General features: G+C 41.5%; 1 protein-coding gene across 8 annotated transcripts in view; it reads left to right on the top strand.

Annotated features, from left to right (window-relative positions):
* The window catches only part of LOC122544104 (CD2-associated protein), a 240807-nt gene that overhangs the window by 19609 nt on the left and 201949 nt on the right, over positions 1-19249 (top strand). For 6 of the 8 annotated variants that reach the window (XM_043683171.1, XM_043683163.1, XM_043683185.1 and 3 more), the window contains exon 1: positions 12180-12254. The exons of the other annotated variants lie outside the window; for them this stretch is intronic. In XM_043683171.1, the coding sequence (XP_043539106.1) occupies positions 12209-12254 (46 nt within the window). In that variant the 5' untranslated portion in view covers positions 12180-12208. Of the gene's footprint in view, positions 1-12179; positions 12255-19249 lie in introns of those variants that run through there. 8 annotated transcript variants of the gene reach the window in all.

Genomic DNA, 19249 nt, shown 5'->3' with positions numbered 1-19249 from the left:
GGCCTGTTTCCACACTGTAGGGAATCTAATCTAATCTAAATTTACAACACACAGTTTAAAACTTTGAATTTGTGTCTGAACTTGTTGTTTTGAGCCATTTGCCTGTTGCTAACTTACGATGTTTTCAATGTCCTTTAATAATCATGTGCTGTAACCTGAGAAGATTTGGCCAACTTTGAGAGACTCTAAAACTGAATAGTCCCAGTAGTCAAGAAACAGTTGTGTGGCAATTTTATCAAATACAGAAATGAACCTTATTCTGTGAAGTTTCAAAAAAGGAAGTGAATCGGCCATTATTCAAGAGATGGCTATTTAAAGAAACAGTTGAGGAACGGAAAAAGGAACCCATCTAACAAAGTCTGCACAAAATCAAGGAGGTAAACTATATCATTGCTGCAGCACAGGACATTCCCATGGGAGGGAATTTTTGTGTGGAAAGCAGGTGTGTTTGATGTTACACTAAATTATCATCCAGGAGGCAGCACGGTGGCGTGGTGGTAAGCACTGCTGCCTCGCAACACCAGGGACCCAAGTTTGATTCCCGCCTTGGGCGAATGTGCAGAATCCACACACAAATTCTCCATGTCTAGATAAGTTTCCTCTGGGTGCTCTGGTTTTCTCCCCACAGTCCAAAGATGTGCAGGTTCGGTGGATTGGCCATGCGAAATTGTGTATAGTCTCCAGGGATGTGCAAACTAGATGGATTAGCCATTGAATGGAGAATTACGGGGATGGGGTTGGGAGGTGTCTGGGTGGGATGCTGTTCAGAGGGTCGGTACGGACTCAATGGGCTGAATGGCCTGCTTCCACTCTGCAGGGATTCTATGATTACTTAAGTTAGAATGTAAGAATGCTTTTTTTAAGAAAAACAAACTGTTCATGTTGTTTTTCTCTGGAGAAAACTTAAATCGATCACGGTTAGTTTGAAATGCAATCTGTACCAGTGTGTGCCCCCTTTGCAGTTGTCATGTGACATGAGGTACTGACTGAATCTGCAGTTCAAGCACAGTGTAATTAAAGACAGGATTAAGAACCAAAAGATTTCACAGCAAGCATGTCTTTGGAAGAGGAGAAACCTAATCTAATGAGAATAATAATTAATGTGTGCAAAAAATGTTCTTAATATACCAGAATATATTCACGGCCAAAAAGATCAGGTCTGGTTTATGCTGATGGTACATGTGCAAAAGACAATTACTGGCAGTGACACATACTGCACCTATAAACGCACAAAAAGCAGAAGAAAAGCATGTCCAATGTGTTCTGACTTCATGAAGCTGAATTATTTGGCACACAAGCATGTGTCTGGAAGGGGGCACAACAAACACAAGGAATACTAAAAGAGAAATCACCTGAAATTTTGACACACCTTGAGTGAAGTGAAATTAGTGGGTGTAATGATGTCAGCCTGGTGGCCATCATAGAATGAGTTCCCCGACTGGGACTGTTTTAATCTGATCTAATCAGGGAGCCCTGGCTGACAGATACAAACAGGAGGATCAGCCACCTTCACTCTGGAGCTGGATCAGTGTCAAGTATTCTGCACTTGTAAATAAAGGGTGATTTGGTGATGGAATATTGGCCTGTGTAGAGTTAGTTCAAATGCAGGTTTGATTTGTTTTATTATTGTAATGTCCTGAAATACTGTGAAAAGTACTATTTTACATGCTATCAAGGCAAATTATACCTTCCAGAAGTATATCAGGGTAATAGAACAGGACACAGAATATAGAGTCACAGAGGGGAGAGGGTGCAGAGAAAGATCAACTCTAATATGAGACATCCATTCAAAAGTCTAATAAGAGCAGGGATGAAGCCGTTGAGTTCTGAGGAAGGATTACTGGAACTAAAAAAATTAACGCTTTCTCCACAGATGCTGTCAGATCTGCTGAGCTTTTACAGCAATTTCAGCTTTTGTCTTTTGATTTCCAGCATCTGTAGTTCTTCCAGTTTTCAATTAAGCTGTTTTGAATCTGTTGGTCCCGTGTTTTCAAACTTGTGTAATTTCTGCCCAATGGAAGGGAGTATAACTGGAGTAGGAGGGGTCCTTGATTATGTTGGCTATGTCTGCCTTCTCATGCTAGGCCCCTCTTCCACCAGATATGGTCTGCGTTTGAGAGTCTCATCCCTTCAACATTTCATAAAACTATCCAAACACAATATAATTTCACATTATCCAAGAAGGCAGCAGAATTGTAATTATTTTTCTCGTGATTGAATTTCAATGTTCCAAGCAGCATTCCTATCAATCTGTGTTGAATCCTTGCATCTGCATCCTTCCTTGTCCTTGTAAATGGTAATAGTCATGGGTTTGGAAAGTGCTTTGGTGAAATTTTTTAGTGCCTCTTGTAGATGATGCACACAGCTGCTACTGACTGTCGTTGATGGGGTGAATAAAAGGTAAGAGAGAGGCAAGAGTGGACATTAGACAGCTGGAAAATGAGGCTGGAGAAACAATAATGAGGAACAAAGAAATGGAAGTGGAAGATACCAGCAGCATACCAAGATTTCAAGAGATTTGGGGGGGGCAGAGGTGAGTCTAATGACATCGCTAAGGAAAAGGTGCTGGGGAGCTGAAGGGTCTAAAGGTGGAAAGATCACACAGACCAAGATGGACTACAGAGCAACCTTGATTATCTGAATATTGGATTATCTGGCAAGATTGTAAGGTCCTGATGCTTGGTTAAACTGTTATCTGACATTTGATTATTTGGAATTCGATAAACCAAATGCAATACTGTCCACCTATGTCCTTCAGATAATCAAGGTTGCTCTGTACATCTCAGACCTTTGAAGGAGATGGCTGAGGAGATTGTAAAAACATTGATCTTTCAGGAATAACTGGAGTCAGGGAGCTTCCTAGCAAACTGAAAATTAGCTAATTTAACACCCCCTGTTTAAGAAGAGAGAGAGAGATAGGGAATTGGAAAATTATAGGCTGGTTAACCTGGCATAGGTCATTGGTTAGATTTTAGAGTCCATTATTAAGGATGAGATTGCAGAGTACTCTGAAGTACATGGTAAAATAGGGCTGAGTCACCATGACTTGATTAAGAGAAGGTCGTGCCTGACAAATCTTTTAGAATTCTTTTAGGAAGCAATGAGCAAGTTAGACAAAGGAGAGACAGTGCATGTGATTTTTAGATTTTCTGATGGCCTTTGAAAAGGTGTCACCCAGGAGGCTGCTAAATAGGATGAGAGCCCATGATGTTAAGGGCAAAGCACTGATATGGATAAAGGATTGGCTGACTGACAACAGGCAGAGAGTGGGGATAAAGAGGTCATTTTCAGCATGGCAGCCAGTGACTAGTGGAATTTGCAGGGATAAGTTTTGGGGTCAGTATTCACTTTTCTATGTTAATAATCTGGATAAAGGAACTAAGAGCATGGTTGTGAAGTTTGCAGATGACAAAATAGGCAGAGGGACACGTAGATTTGAGAAGGTGAGAGGTTGCAGGAGGACTAGGAGGGTGTGCAAAGAAGTGGCAAATGGAGTACCATGTGTGGAAGTGTGAGGTTCTGCATGTTGGTAGGAGAATAGAGACATAGAAAATGGTCTAAGTACGGAAAAGCTTTGGAAATCTAACCACAAAAGGTCTTTGGGGTTCTATTTCGGAACTCTTTCAAGGTTAACATGCAGGTTCAGTTGGCATGAAGGCAAATGTAAAATTAGCATTTATTTTGGAAGGGTGTGAAGGAGGAATGTACTGCTGGCGATCTAGTCAGATTTGGAATATTGTGAGCAGTTTTTGACCCTGTATTTAAGGAAGAATGTTCTGACTTTGGAGGGGTTCCAGAGGAGGTTTACAAGAATGATCCTGGGGATGACGGGCTTTCAATATGAATAATGATTTGAGGAGGCTGGAGTTTAGAAGGGTAGGGGATGCGTGGGTTCTCATTGAAACATATAATACTGAGAGATATGGATAGAGTGGCCATGGTGCAGATGTTTCTGAGAGACGTCTCTTGATTAAACTTGAAAATATAAGCCATAACAATTAAGTTAGCCTGGAGCAGTGTTTTGTAGAGAAATAAGACAGTGCTATTTTCTGGGTATGTTGATTGAAAGAAGCAAAAATGGCCTTGAGTAGAGTGATATGCTCCTCTTGTCAGATGTGGGAGATTAGGGAGAGTTTACGCGTTACTGAAGATTATAAATGCTGGTGGTTGTGAATCCTATCCGATCGAATGGATCAGTTGGCGAGACAGATGGAGATAGAGGAATTTACAAGAGCAAGGAGACTTGATGGATGGCAGTTATGTGAAGGGAGAAAAGTTGCAGATACAGTCACATAGGGTAACTCCAGGAAAGGTAAGAGAGGAGGCAAGTAGTGCAGGAGTTTTCTGTGGCTATCCCCATTTCAAACAAGTATGCTGTTTTGGAAAATGTAGGGGGTGCTGGACACTCAGGGGGACATACCAGAAACTTGGCTGTTTGTGCTATTGAGACTGGCTCTAATGTAATGAGGGGTACATCGGGCTCCAAGAGATCCGTTGTGTTAGGGACAGATGTTTCTCTGGCTCGAGGCACAGATAGATGTTTCTGTGGCCAGCAGCAGAAAATCAGAATGATGTGTTGCATCCCTGGTGCCAGGATCAAGGATGTCTGAAAGGGTGCAGAATGCTGTCAAGGGGGAGAGTGCAGGAGGTCACTGCACACATTGGAACCAATGACATAGGAAGGGAAAAGGATGAGATTCTGAAGGGAGAATATAGAGTTAGGAGATCCTCAAGAGTAGTAATATCTGGATTACACTCAGTGCTGCAAGCTAGTGAGGGTAGGAATAGGAGGATAGAGCAGATGAATGCATGGCTGAGGAGTGGGTGTATTGGAGAAGAATACATATTTTTGGATCATTGGAATCTCTTCTGTGGTAGAAGTGACCTGTACAAGAAGGATGGAATGCACTTGATTGGAAAGGGCCAAATATATTGGCAGGGAGATTTGCTAGAGCTGCTCAGGAGGATTTAAACTAGTGGGGTGGGGGTGGTGGGACCAAGGAAGGTAGTGAGGAAAGAGATCAATCTGAGACTGGTACAGTTGATTAAAAAAAGTGAGTGAAACAGTCAAGGCAGGCAGGGCCAAAGCAAAGAACAAGGTAGGTCTGATAAACTGCATTTATTTCAGTGCAAGAGACCCAACAGGGAAGGCAGATGAACTCGGGGCATGGTGAGGAACATGGGACTGGGATATCATAGCAATTACGGAAACATGGCTCAGGGATGGGCAGGACTGGCAGCTTAATGTTCCAGGATACAAATATTACAAGAAGGATAAACAGGGAGGCAAGAGAGGGGGGAGTGGCCTTTTTGAAAAGGGATAGCATTCCAGCTGTGCTGAGGGAGGATATTCCTGGAAATATATCCAGGGAAGTTATTTGGGTTGAACTGTAAAATAGGAAAGGGATGATCTACTTATTTGGATTATATTATAGACCCTCGAATAGTCAGAGGGAAATTGAAAAACAAATTTGTAAGAAGATCTCAGTTATCTGTAAGAATAATAGGGTGGTTATGGTAAGGGATTTTAACTTTCCAAACATAAGCTGGGACTGCCATAGTGTTAAGGGTTTAGATGGAGAGGAATTTTAGTGTGTACAAAAGAACTTTCTGATTCAGTATGTGGATGTACCTACTAGAGAAGGTGCACAACTTGACCTACTCTTGGGATATAAGACAGGGTAGGTGACTGAGGTGTCAGTGGGGGAGCATTTGGGGCTAGTGACCATAATTCTATTAGATGTAAAATAGTGATGGAAAAGGATAGACCAGATCTAAAAATTGAGGTTCTAAATTGGAGGAAGGCTTATTTTGACGGTATTAGGCAAGAACTTTCAAAAGCTGACTGGGGCAGATGTTTGCAGTTAAAGGGATGACTGGAAAATGGGAATCCTTCAGAAATGAGAGAGAGTCCAGAGACAGTGTATTCCTGTTCGGGTGAAAGGAGAGGCTGGTAGGTATAGGGAATGCTGGATGACTAAAGAAATTGAGGGTTTTGCTAAGGAAAAGAAGGAAGCATATGTAAGGTACAGACAGGAGAGAGCGAGTGAATGCTTAGAGTATAAAGGAAGTAGGAATATACTTGAGGGAAATCAGGAGGGCAAAAAGGGGACATGAAATTGTTTTGCCAAATAGGATTAAGGAGAATCCAAAGGATTTTTTTCAAATATGTTAAGGAGAATAGAGCCCTACAAAAATCAGCAAGTCGGCCTTTGGATGGAGCTGCAGGTGATACTAAACGAGTATTCTGCATTAGTATTGACTGTGGAGAAAGACATGGAAGATATAGAATGTAGGGGAATAGATGGTGACATCTTGAAAATTGTCCATATTATAGAGGTGGAAGTGCTGGATGTCTTGAAATGCATAAAAGTGGATAAATCCCCAGAACCCTATCAGGTGTACCCTAGAACTCTGTGGGAAGCTAGGAAAGTGATTGATGAGCCTTTTGTTGAGATATTTGTATCATCGATAGTCACAGGTGAGGGCAGGAAGACTAGAGGTTGGCTAATGTGGTGTTGCTGTTTAAGAACGGTGGTAAAAACAAGCCAGGGAACAATAGACCAGTGAGCCTGATGCCGGTGATGGGCAAGTTGTTGGAAGGAATCCTGAGGGCAGGTTGTACGTGTATTTGGAAAGGCAAGGACTGATTAGAAGTAGTCAACATGGCTTCGTGCATGGGAAATCATGTCTCTCAAACTTGATTGAGGTTTTTGAAGAAGTAACAAAGAGGGTTGATGAGGGCAGAGCAGTAGATGTGATCTATATGGACTTCAGTAAGGCGTTTGACAAGGTTCCCTATGGGACACTGGTTAGCAAGGTTAGATCTCCATGGAACACAGTGAGAACTAGCCATTTGGATACAGAACTGGCTCAAAAGGTAGAAGACAGGGTGGTGGTGAAGGGTTTTTCAGACTGGAGGCTTTGACCAGTGGAGTGCCACAAGGATTTTTGCTGGGTCCACTATCTTTCTTCATTTATGCTCACATCCAAATCATTTATATAAGAGGTATAGTTAGTAGGTTTGCAGATGACACCAAAATTGGAGGTTAGTGGACAACGAAGGAGTTTACCTCAGATTATAACAGGACCTTGATCAGATGGGCCAATGGGCTGAGAAGTGGCAGGTGGAGGTTAATTCAGATAAATGCGAGGTGCTGCAAGAGTTGGGAGGTCATGTTGTGGCTGTACAGGACATTGGCTAGGCCACTGTTGGAATATTGCATGCAGTTCTGGTCTCCTTCCTATCTGAAGGATGTTGTGAAACTTGAAATGGTTCAGAAAAGATTTACAAGGATGTTGCCAGGGTTGGAGGATTTGAGCTATAGGGAGAGGCTGAACAGGCTGGGACTGTTTTCCCTGGAGTGTAGGAGGCTGAGGGGTGACCTGACACAGGTTTGTAAAATCACGAGGGGCATAGATAGGGTAAATAGACAAAGCCTCTTCCCTTCTGTGAGGGAGTCTCGAACTGGAGGGTATAGGTTTAGCTTAAGAGGGGTAAGATATGCAAGAGACCTAAGGGGCAATGTTTTCATGCAGAGGGTGGGTTGTGTATGGAATGAGCTGCCAGAGGAAGTGGTGGAGGCTTGAACAATTGCAACATTTTAAAAGGCATCTAGGTGGGTATATGAATAGGAAGGGTTTTGAGGGATATGGGTCAGGTGGGACTTGGTTGGGTTGCGATATCTGGTCAGCATGGACAGGTTGGACTCAAGGATCTGCTTCCGTGCTGTGCATCCCTATTTGAGTCATAGAGGAGACTTGGACTTGAAGGTACAGCCTCAGAGCAAAGGGACTGCCCTTTAGAACTGAGATGAGGAATTTCTTCAGCCAGAAGGTGCCGAATCAGGAACTAGTTATTGAAAATTGCTGTGAAGGCCATGTTGTTGAGTTTCGCTAAGACATTGATCAGATAGTAAGGGATTATGATCAGAATGGATCTGAGAAACATATCAGCCTCGATCAAACGGTAGACTTGATGGGCTGAATCGCCGAATTCCTCTTGTCTATCTTATTATCTTTTCGGAGGTGAGTATTTCATTACGTACATACTTGTGATGGTAGACAGACTTTTAGGGGGCCATCAGGTGAGTTATTTGCTCATCTAGTATTCCTAGCCTCTGAAGTGATCTTGAAGCCACAGTATACTGTGAGTGAGTGCTGATTTCCTCTAAAGTTTGGTAAACCTGAAACCATTCTCTTGGATTCCTGAAACAAAATGCCTTCTTTTGCACCAAACTCCATTTCCTGTCTGATATGTCATCAGGCTGAACCGAATGCCCACAACCTTAATATTATATTTGCCTTGGATATGTGCTCCATCAGCAAAATGCATGCTTTGAACTGGATAATATTGCTAATGTCCAATCTGATCTGGACTTATTTACTGTAGAAACCCTGACCTGTGCTGTTGTTTTTTCCAGGCCAGCAGATGACTTTAATGATTGAGCTCACTCATACAGCATCGAACCGTACAGCACAGAAACAGAGTCTTTGGCCCATTATGTCTATACTGACCATGATGCCATTCAAACTAATCCCATTTGCCTGCATGTGGTCCACTTCCCTCTAATGCCTACCTGTTTGTGTGTCTGTTTAAATATCTCCTAAACACTGCTATCGTTTCTGTTTCTACCACCTCGCTTGGCAGCATGTTCTGGGCATCTACTATATCTGTTTTTTTAAAAAAAGAAAAGCTTCCCTCCTGTTTCCTTTACACCTTTTTCTCCCTTAAACCTATGCTCCCTAGTAGTTGACATTTCCATCTTTTGTATGGGGGGTGGGGGGAGATAATGACTTGGACTATCCACTCTATCCATTCCTCTCATAACTTAATACACATCTATAAGATTGCCCTTCAGCCTCTGGCACTCTAGTGAAAACTGTCCAAGTTTGTTCAATCTCTCCTTATTGTTAATAGACTCCAATCCTAACAAAGTTCCTGGTCAACTTGTTTTGCACCATCTCCAAAGCCTCCCATGTCCTTCCAATAGTGTGCTCAGAAATGCACATCATACTCCAGATGTAACCTAACTCAAGTTTACTGCAGCTTTATAAAGCATGTTGCTCACATTTTGACTCAAAACAAATCTGGATCACCCGTTACTCTTGCTAACATATTGGCCGTTGGTCTGGAAATTTTACTGCTTTAAAATTTTTCAACATCCTGTTTTCAAATCCTTCATTGGCCTTCTTTTCTGTATTGATAACACTGGATTTAATAATGCATTCCAGAAATAGGTGGCATCAAAAATTGGAGTGGCTTTCATTTCATGGAACTCGATGGAATTGTAATAGGTCAGAAAAAATGTTGGCCTGATTTGTGCCTGCAGGAGCAGTGGCTGCTAGATTTGATGGATGAACATGCTCTTTTTCTCCCGTTTTAGAAAAAAGTCAGTTAGCAATTATTAAATTTTTAACATTTAAGCAAAGCACTCAAACATGGCAGAACCTGGCCAATAGTTTTGGGAGGAAATTAAATTATGTTGGTAACTTGATGCTATTTATTCCTTGCAAAGATTTTTTTCATCCCAATTAACATGTTTAACAAATATTCATTTTCTTCCTGAAAGATGAGAGGCATGTGTGAAAATGTGTGGATAACTGTGACCGGTAAATGCAAGAAGGAACATGTGTCATATTCCCAGATCACTATGTATTGGTCTGTATATGTGATGCTAGTAGATGTCGACCTGGCTTCCAGGATCCACTTGGACTGAATCAAGAATGTTCTTGTACTGACCTGAAATTTGAAACACCAGCTTTATTTAAAAATGTTTGTCCTGCAACTCGTGCCTGGAAAAGAACCATTGCAAAGTAATAAGCATTACAAGTGTTGACTTAAGAGATTTACCCCTGTCGTAATGGCAAAGAATTTCACTGTAGCACAAGATTCTCTTCAAATTGAATTTAATTGAACAATTCATTGTCTGTCTGACATCCTAACTTGTTTTGGTCTAAAAATGATTCCCCCATCTTTCTTTTACCATCTTGACTTTCATCAGCCATTTTTGCTACCAGTATTGATCATTGCCAGGTTATAATTATACTGTGCTGGCTGCCATCAGGTGCCTACTGTTAAATGTGTGGGGTTTCAAAACAAAGAAAAGAAAGAACTTCCATTTCATACAGCATATTTCATGATGTTAGCTTCTGTCAAGGCTTATAGATAATCAAGTTATCTTTGTAGTAATTTTTGGGAAATGCAGAAGCTGTTTTGCGCTAAAGATCTAACTTGCGGTTAGGAGTTCATGACCAGATAATCTGTTTGAATTGTGTTAGCTGAGGACATGCTGGTTGCCAGGACACTTGGGGGGGAAGGCTTATGTAGTTAATTGAACTTCCTCTGGATTCTCTTGATCAAATTTGACCTGCTCTTAAAGCTACATAGATATTTCTGTTACTCTTTCAATTAAGTTTCTGGATTGTCATCGATTAAGAGTCAGGACTTCACTGACAGTAATACCATTGAATCTTTTCGGGCGATGGTTGAGTTCTGCCTCATCGGAGGCAGCCATTGATTTATTGTTGAGTGTTCCAAATGTTTCCTGTGACTGATTAGCCAAAGCCCGAATGTTGTCAAGATCATGCACAAGAGTCTGAGTGATTCACTATTGGCCGAGTCCAGAATAGTACTAAGCATTTTGGGATTGTCAGTGAATATTTCTCTTTTAGACCTTCTGGAAAGAAGGCAAATGAAGAAAGCTAAAGATAGTTGGACCTATGACAGTACTTGAAAGGATTTTCTGCAGTGATATTCTGGAATTACGATTCACTTCCAACAAGAATAACCATCTTGTTTTGGATAAGGAATGACTCCATCCATGGAATAATTTAATCTTGATAGTCATTACCTTCAGTTTTTGAGGTTCTGTGATACCTTGTCTTCATGTCAAAGGTAGTGACTCTCTCTTTGAAACCCCTCCCTCCCCACCTCCCTGCCCTTGTACCCTATGCTTTTCCCTAAAAAACGTTGGGAACCCCTTTACGCTGTCTCTCTACCTGTCCTGCCACCTTCAATGATTTTTTCACATGCACACCAGGTCCCTCGCTCTTTAGAATTGAACCCCCGATTTTCTATTGTCTTTCAAGGTTCAACAGATCAAACTGCATTATCTCACACTTTCTGTGCATTGAATTTCATCTGCTACTTGTTCATCCACTACTTCTGCAACTTGTCAACATCGTTTTTGGAATTCCACACTTTCCGTCACTCAGTTGACAATTCTTCCAATTTTAGAGTCATCTGCGACCTCAGCCTGAGAATGTCCAGTAGGTCTGAAGTCCTTGTAGCTTGGTTGGATAACAGTATGGGCTGCTTCCTGACTCTCAGCCATTTTTTGGATCCATTGTGTTATTTTGCCTTGGATCCTCTGGGCTTTTAATTTCTTAACCAGTCTGCCACAAGGAACTTGTGCCAAAGTCTTGCTGATGTTCATGTAGACCACATGAAACACTATACTCTCAACAATCTCCTCCAAAAAATAATTAAATTTGTCCAGTACAAAATAGTCTCTTGCACACAGAGATCCAGATCATTAACTAGGGAGTGGAAGGCTGAATTTGTACCAGTCTCCCATGTCATGTTTGTTTGCATTTCAGTTGCCAAAATCTAGCTTCAGTAATGATGTTGTAGTTGATGGGGTTGAAGTTCCCCATAGTACCTGTATACAGAAATGACATTACACAGGAAAGCATGATTTGTCTCGAGGTTATTAACAGCATTCAGTCTTGTTGATTTTGTATTTAAATATTCTGATTTGCTTGTGATTGAAAGCAAGATATTGTGACTGTAATAATTTGGGAGAAGTTGCTGTAATGTTTTGAATGCTGAATAAATAAGTGGTGAACCAATTAAAAGTCTTAATTGATAAAGCAATGTACATATCTTCTTCAGTGCTTCAATCACTTTATACAAAGGTACTTTTGTGAATTTAGGCCACAGCCTAAATGCTTGTTTTCAGAGAAATATTGAGCTGTTTTACCAAAACCGATTGAAGAAGAACCTTGAAGATCAGCATTAAACTTTCAATTTTTGTTTCATGCAATTCTACAGTTTTAAGTTCCCAATCTTGAGTGTTTTAATAAGGTATTCATCAGAAGTGCAGCTGGGCCTAGCTAATTGACAAAGCAGCTGAATCTGATTCCTCTGTCATCAGATCAATCTGGCCTTGGAGCGGTCCTGTTGTGGTGCAGTGGTATTATACTGATGCCTGAAGTGGGAGTCCTGGGTTCAAGTCCCACCTACTCCAGAGGTGTGTAATAAAATCTCTGAGCATGTTGATTAGGAAGATATTTTTTAATAAGAAATACAAAATACCACAGGTGATTTGGTGGAAAAGCCCTTTTGATTGTGTCAGGTACTACTTCTGTTTATATATTTAAAAAAAAACAAGCAGGCCTTGTGTTAAAAGCATATAAAACTAGCTAATTTAATGCTTGGACTTGAGTTTAAGGATGAAGGGAGATTAAGGGAAGGAGGTGCTGCACTGGTTCCTTGGTCTGTTACATGAGTAGAAGCTGGTTATTTTGAGTGTATTGTGTGGTGATTTTGGTTTATTCAACTCTTAAGGTTCCAATAGTACTTAAAAAACAGAAATATTTATATGAAATGATTGTAGCTAATTAGCAAATATTGAAGAGGATGGAATGAGTAATGTGCCACAGTTGCACATTGGGAAGCTTCAGGAGACTAGTTGGTTTTATTGCAACCACAACTACAGAAGGCTTGTGAATTTTTCAAAAGATTCAGCTCAGAATTTGTACACCTATTGTCGGGAGGGGAAGTTAACTTGAATTACTTGTACAAGGAGGCAGTCACATAAATTAGAATGGTGTTTCCTTTTTTTTTGGTTTTGAGGTGCCAGGGTTAAACTGAGGTGTACAAAGTTAAAAGTCACAAAACACCAGGTTATAGTCTAACTATAACCTGGTGTTGTGTGATTTTTAACTTATCTTTTGGTTGCGTCCAGGGATAGGAGAGTTTAATAGTATGTGGCCCCAAAGAGCAGTAGTGTATGAGCCTCAGCCTGAGCAAGTCCAGTAAGTTTCAAGTTTTTGTAGCTTGGTTGGATAACCGTATGGGCTGCTTCCTGACTCTCAGCCATTTTTGGATCCATTATGCTATTTTGCCTTGGATCCACTGGGCTTTTCATTTCTTAACCAGTCTGCCACGAGGAACTTGTGCCAAAGTCTTGCTGATGTTCGTGTAGACCAAATGAAACACTATACTTTCAACAATCTCCTCCAAAACAAAACTAAATTTGTCCAGTACAACCTTCCTTTAACAAATCCATGCCATTTGTCCCAATTCCAGAATGTTTCCGAATAACCACTTGAACACTAAGATTGCACTGACTGGCTTGTAATTTTCTGTTCTGGATGTAGAGATGTATAGCATGGAAATGGACACTTCGGTCCGACTCGTCCTTGCTGACCAGATATCCTAACTTAATCTAGTCCCATTTGTCAGCGCTTGGCCCATATCTCTCTCAACCCTTTGTATTGATATATACATCCAGATGCCTTTTAAATGTTGTAATTGTACTAACCTCCACCACTTCCTCTGGCAGCTCATTCCATACACTTACCACTCTCTGCGAGAAAACGTTGCCCCTTAGGTCTCTTTTATATCTTTCCCCTCTCACCCTAAACCTATGCCCTCTAGTTCTGGACTCCCCGACCCCAGGGAAAAGACTTTGTCTATTTATCCTATCCTTGCCCTTCATGATTTTAGTCCTTTTCTTTTAAAAAAGTAACATTAATATTCTGCTGGTTGCCAATACTGTGAAATCTCCCTTGCCTTCCTCAGTAGCCTGGAAAAGATCACATCCAAACCTGCAGATATGTCCACTTTGAAGTCTGCTGAACCAGGTGGAACCTTCACTGTCTAATATTTTGTATTCCTTCCCCATGATATATATACCTTTTGTGGTCCTTTTGTATTGCAAATACAACATAAAATACTCATGGAAGACTGTACCCAAGTCTTAACTTTCCCCAATTATTCTCTTGTTCTTCATAAATTTGGAAAAAAGCCTTTGGGTTTTCCTTTATCCAGACTGTCGGTGCATTCTCATGCACCATTTGCTTCCCCATTTTTTTATTGTTAAATTCCCCATCACGTTTGTTAAACTCAATGAGAGACTCTGCTAGAAGATGTTAAAATTAATCCTAATCTTGAACAACTCTTGATATCAAGGATCTTAAATCTTGGTGCCACTCGCTAACTTTGTGGGAATATTATTGTCCTTTGCTCTTGCTTTTTTCCCCTTGGATGTTTTCCATCTCTGATGTAGTTGTATCCACTTGACTTGGGCCAAAGCATATCTTAACTGAGCAAAATTGGCCCATTTATAGTTTCTTTCCAGTCCATCCTTTTTTTTTTCTTGTCAAGAACTTAGTGATCCACAACTATTCTAAATATAACTAGCTTGAAAATTCTACTCTATTAATATGCTTCCCAGGTTCATTTCTGAATATCTGATCCCAATCTGCCCATTCCCTCATGCAGCTTTCTATGTCCTAGCTAAAAATGTTCTCCAGGATACACTTGAATAATTTTGTTCCTTCCCTACCTTACACACTAAAATATCCTAGTTGACATTTGGGGAATTCAAATCCTCTTACTATTTCTGATTTTGTTATACTTCTTTGAAGTTTGATTGCATATTTGATTCTCTAGCTGAAAATGTGTTGCTGGAACAGCGCAGCAGGTCAGGCAGCATCCAGGGAACAGGATAATCGACGTTTCGGGCATAAGCCCTTCTTCCTATTTGAATCTCTACCCCTGTACACCTCCCAAACGTGTTTGGGGACCTATAGTGTCTACCAAACAGTGTGTGTGCCCTTTTGTGTTTCTTATCCCTAAATAGCCTCATTTGGTGATCTTCAAGATATTGCTCCTCTTCACTGTTCTAATAGACCCTTTGATCAATATTGCAACCCCTCCAAATCACCTGCTCTATCTCACATTTACCTACCATTAACCAGCTATATTGAGCTGCTAATCTTGACTACGTTTGTTCATCAAAAAATGTTAACTTTTTTGCAACAATGCATTTCCCCAAGGGAGGTGGGCCTGGTGGTGGTACCGCTAGGCTGTTAATCCAGTGACTAAGTAATGTTCTGAGCACCTGGGTTTGAATCCTGCAAATGGTGGAATTTGAATTCAGTAATAACTTGGAAATATGAGTTTAATGATGACTATGAAATCTTCATTAATTACCCAGGAAAAAAACAGTCTCCTGTCCTTTTGGGAGGGAAATCTGCTGACCTTATCTGTCTGCTCTACATGCAAATTGAGACTCTTAACTGCCCTTTTGTTACTTAAGGATGGTTAATAAATGCTGGTCCAGTCAGTTAAGCCTATACCCCAAGAATGAATTTTTAAAAAATATAGGTATTACCATCATTGAAAATTTCTTGCTGCAATTTTCATTGGACAGCGGTCACAATTCTTAAACAAGCTGAAAGTTCCTGAGATGACTCCTTCAAAGATTACCAGTTGAGCTGTCTTACCCATTTCCATGCTGTCATCAAGTCCCATACTATAAAACTGACAGGCATTGATTCTTTGGTCAGAGTACTTTTTGAATGTTGGATGCTCAGCCATATCCTCTCTCAATTCTCTGGGTGTCTGAGTCCGACAGCACAGAGACAGGCCCTATGGCCCAAACTGGTCCACGCCAACCAAAATGTCCATCCACATGAACCCCATTTCCCTGCACTTGGCCCATATCCTTCTAATCCTTTCCTATTTATGTATTTGTTGAAATGCCTTGTCAATGCTGTTAATGTTTCTGCCTCAACTACTTCCACAGGCACATTACATATGTATACCACCCTCTGTGGAGAAAGGTTGCCCCTTAGGTTCCCTTTTGTTCTTTTCCCTCAGCTTAAACTGATGCCCTGTAGTCCTTGATGCCCCAACTTTGGGAAAACAATTGTGCATTCACTTTATCCATGCCTCCCATGACTTTATACACCCCTATAAGGCCCCCCCCTCAGTCTCCTATGCTTTAAAGAAAAAAAGTCCTATCTTGTTAAACGTCTCCCTGTAACTCAGACCATTGAACTCAGCTAACATCCTTGTAAATTGTCTCTGCACTCTTTCCAGTTTAGTAATGTTCTTCCTATAACAAGGTGACCAAAACTTCACAATACTTCAAGTGTGGCTTCACCAACGTTCTGTTTTAACTGCCACACAACTTCCCAACTTCTATACTCCGTGCCCCGACTGAAGGTCAGTGTGCAAAAAGTCATCTTCATTGCCATGTCTACCTGTGACCCCACTTTGAGAACTGTGAACCTGAACTCCAAGATCCTTCTGTTCCACTACACTCCTTAAAGCCCTACCATTCACCATGAAACTCCTAACTTGAATTGACTTTGCAAAATGCAAGATCTCACCACTAGAGCCGTAAAATCATAGAGATGTACAGCATGGAAACAGATCCTTCAGTCCAACCTGTCCAAGCCGACCAGATATCCTAATCTAATCTAATCCCATTTGGCAACACTTGGCCCATATCCCTCTAAACCCTTCCCATTCATAAACCCACCCAGATGCCTTTTAAATGCTGCAATTATATTAGCCTCCACCACTTCCTTTGGCAGCTCATTCCCTTTTATATCTTTTCCCCTCTCACCCTAAACCAATGGCCTGTAGTTCTGCACTCCTGCACCCCAGGGAAAAGTCTGAAATTATTTACTCTATCCATGTCCCTCATGATTTTATAAACCTCTATAAGGTCACCCCTCCGCCTCCGATGCCCCCGGGAAAACAGCCCCAACCTATTCAACCTCTCCCTATAGCTCAAATCCTCCAACTCTGGCAATAGCTTTGTAAATCATTTCTGAACCCTGGTCATACTAGAGTGAAAATGTTACCTCTGCATCTCTCTCCACAGATAGCTGCTATAAAGCTAGCTGATATTTAACTATATTAAACTCCATTTGCCATTTCTCGGCCCACTTCCCCAGCTGATCAAATTCTGCTGCAATTTCTGAAAACATTCCTCACTGTCCACGATATTGCCTATTTTTGTGTTATTAGTAAGTTTACTAATGATGCCTTGTACATTTTCATCCAATTCATCGATATAGATAACAAACAGTAATGGGCCCAGCACCAACCCATGAGGCACTCCACTAGTCACAGGCCTCCAGTCCAACAAGCATCCTTTCGCTATTACCCTCTGCTTCCTACCATCAGCCAATTGTGTATCCAATTTGTTCCCTCCCTTTGGATTCCATGCGATGTAACCTTCCAGAGCAGCTTACCACATGGAACCTTCTCAAAGACCATGCTAAAATCCATACAGATGACGTCTCATGCCTTGCCTTTGTCAACCTTCCTGATCACTTCATCGAAGAGCCCTATCAAATTTGTGAGGCCTGATCTCTCACTCTCAAAGCCATGCTGACCCCTCCTAATCAAATCCTGTCTTTCTAAATGCATGGATATCTATCTCCGAATCTTCTCAAGTAACTTACTCACCACAGATTTTAAGCTTATTGGTATATAGTTACCAAGGCTTTTCTTTGTAGCCCTTGAATGATGGCACAACATTCGCTACCCTCCAGTCTTCTGGGACCTTTCAACAGGATTTTACATGGGGAAAACTCTGACTTGTAGCTTTGAAGAAAGGTGGTTTGCTGGTAATGTTTTGTTTCAGCAAGATTGCTTGGTTAATTCTCACCTGGCCTCAGAGGTTGTCTTAAGCTTTTAAATTGTTGCAATTGTACTCGCCTCCACCACATCTTCTGGCAGCTCATTCCATACATGCACCACCCTCTGCGTGGAAAAGTTGCCCCTTAGGGCTCTTTTATATCTTTCCCCTCTCACCCTAAAGCTATGCCCTCTAGTTCTGGACTCCCCGACCCCAGGGAAAAGACTTTGTCTATTTATCCTATCCATGCCCCTCATAATTTTGTAAGCCTCTATAAGGTCACCCCCTCGGCCTCCACTCCAGGGAAAACAGCCCAAGCGTGTTCAGCCTCTCCCTGTAGCTCAGATCCTCCAACCCTGGCAACATCCTTGTAAATCTTTTCTGAACCCTTTCAAGTTTCACATCTTTCCGATAGGAAGGAGACCAGTATTGCACGCAATATTCCAACAGTGGCCTAACCAATGTCCTGTATGGCCGCAACATGACCTCCCAACTCCTGTACTTAATACGCTGACCAATAAAAGAAAGCATACCAAACGCCACCTTCACTATCCTATCTACCAGCGACTCCACTTTGAAGAAGCTATGAACCTGCACTCCAAGGTCTCTTTGTTCAGCAACACTCCCTTAAGTGTTTGCTTTCCCAAAATGCAGCACCTCGCATTTATCTGAATTAAACTCCATCTGCCACTTCTCAGCCCATTGGCCCATCTGGTCCAGATCCTGTTGTAATCTGAGGTAACCCTCTTCGCTGTCCACTACACCTCCAATTTTGGTGTCATCTGCAAACTTACTATAACTGTATCTCTTATGCTCACATCCAAATCATTTATGTAAATGACAAAAAGTAGAGGGCCCAGCACTGATCCCTGTGGCACTCCACTGGTCACAGGCCTCCAATCTGAAAAACAACCCTCCACCACCATCCTCTGTCTATTTGAGCCAGTTCTGTATCCAAATGGCTAGTTCTCCCTGTATTCCATGAGATCTCATCTTGCTAATCAGTCTCCCATGGAGAACCTTGTCAACTGCCTTACTGAAGTCCATTTAGATCACATCTGCTTTGCCCTCATCAATCATCTTTGTTACTTCTTCAATAAAACTCAATCAAGTTTGTGAGACATGATTTCCCACGCACAAAGCCATGTTGACTATCCCGAATCAGTCCTTGCCTTTCCAAATATATGTACATCCTGCCCCTCAGGATTCCCTCCAACAACTTGCCCACCACCGAGGTCAGGCTCACCGGTCTATAGTTCCCTGGCTTGTCTTTACCGCCCTTCTTAAACAGTGGCACCACATTTGCCAATCTCCAGTCTTCCGGCACCTCACCTGTGACTATCGATGATACAAATATCTCAGCAAGAGGCCCAGCAATCACTTCTGTAGCTTCTCAGAGTTCTCAGGTACACCTGATCAGGTCCTGGGGATTTATCCACCTTTAACCGTTTTAAGACATCCAGCACTTTCTCCTCTGTAATCTGGACATTTTGCAAGATGTCACCATCTATTTCCCTACAGTCTATATCTTCCATATCCTTTTTCACAGTAAATACTGATGCAAAATATTCATTTAG

The sequence above is a fragment of the Chiloscyllium plagiosum genome, chromosome 3, assembly GCF_004010195.1.
Source record: "Chiloscyllium plagiosum isolate BGI_BamShark_2017 chromosome 3, ASM401019v2, whole genome shotgun sequence".
NCBI lineage: Eukaryota > Metazoa > Chordata > Chondrichthyes > Orectolobiformes > Hemiscylliidae > Chiloscyllium > Chiloscyllium plagiosum.
Note: the sequence above shows the minus strand (reverse complement) of the source record. Positions and strands in the feature narration are given on the sequence as shown.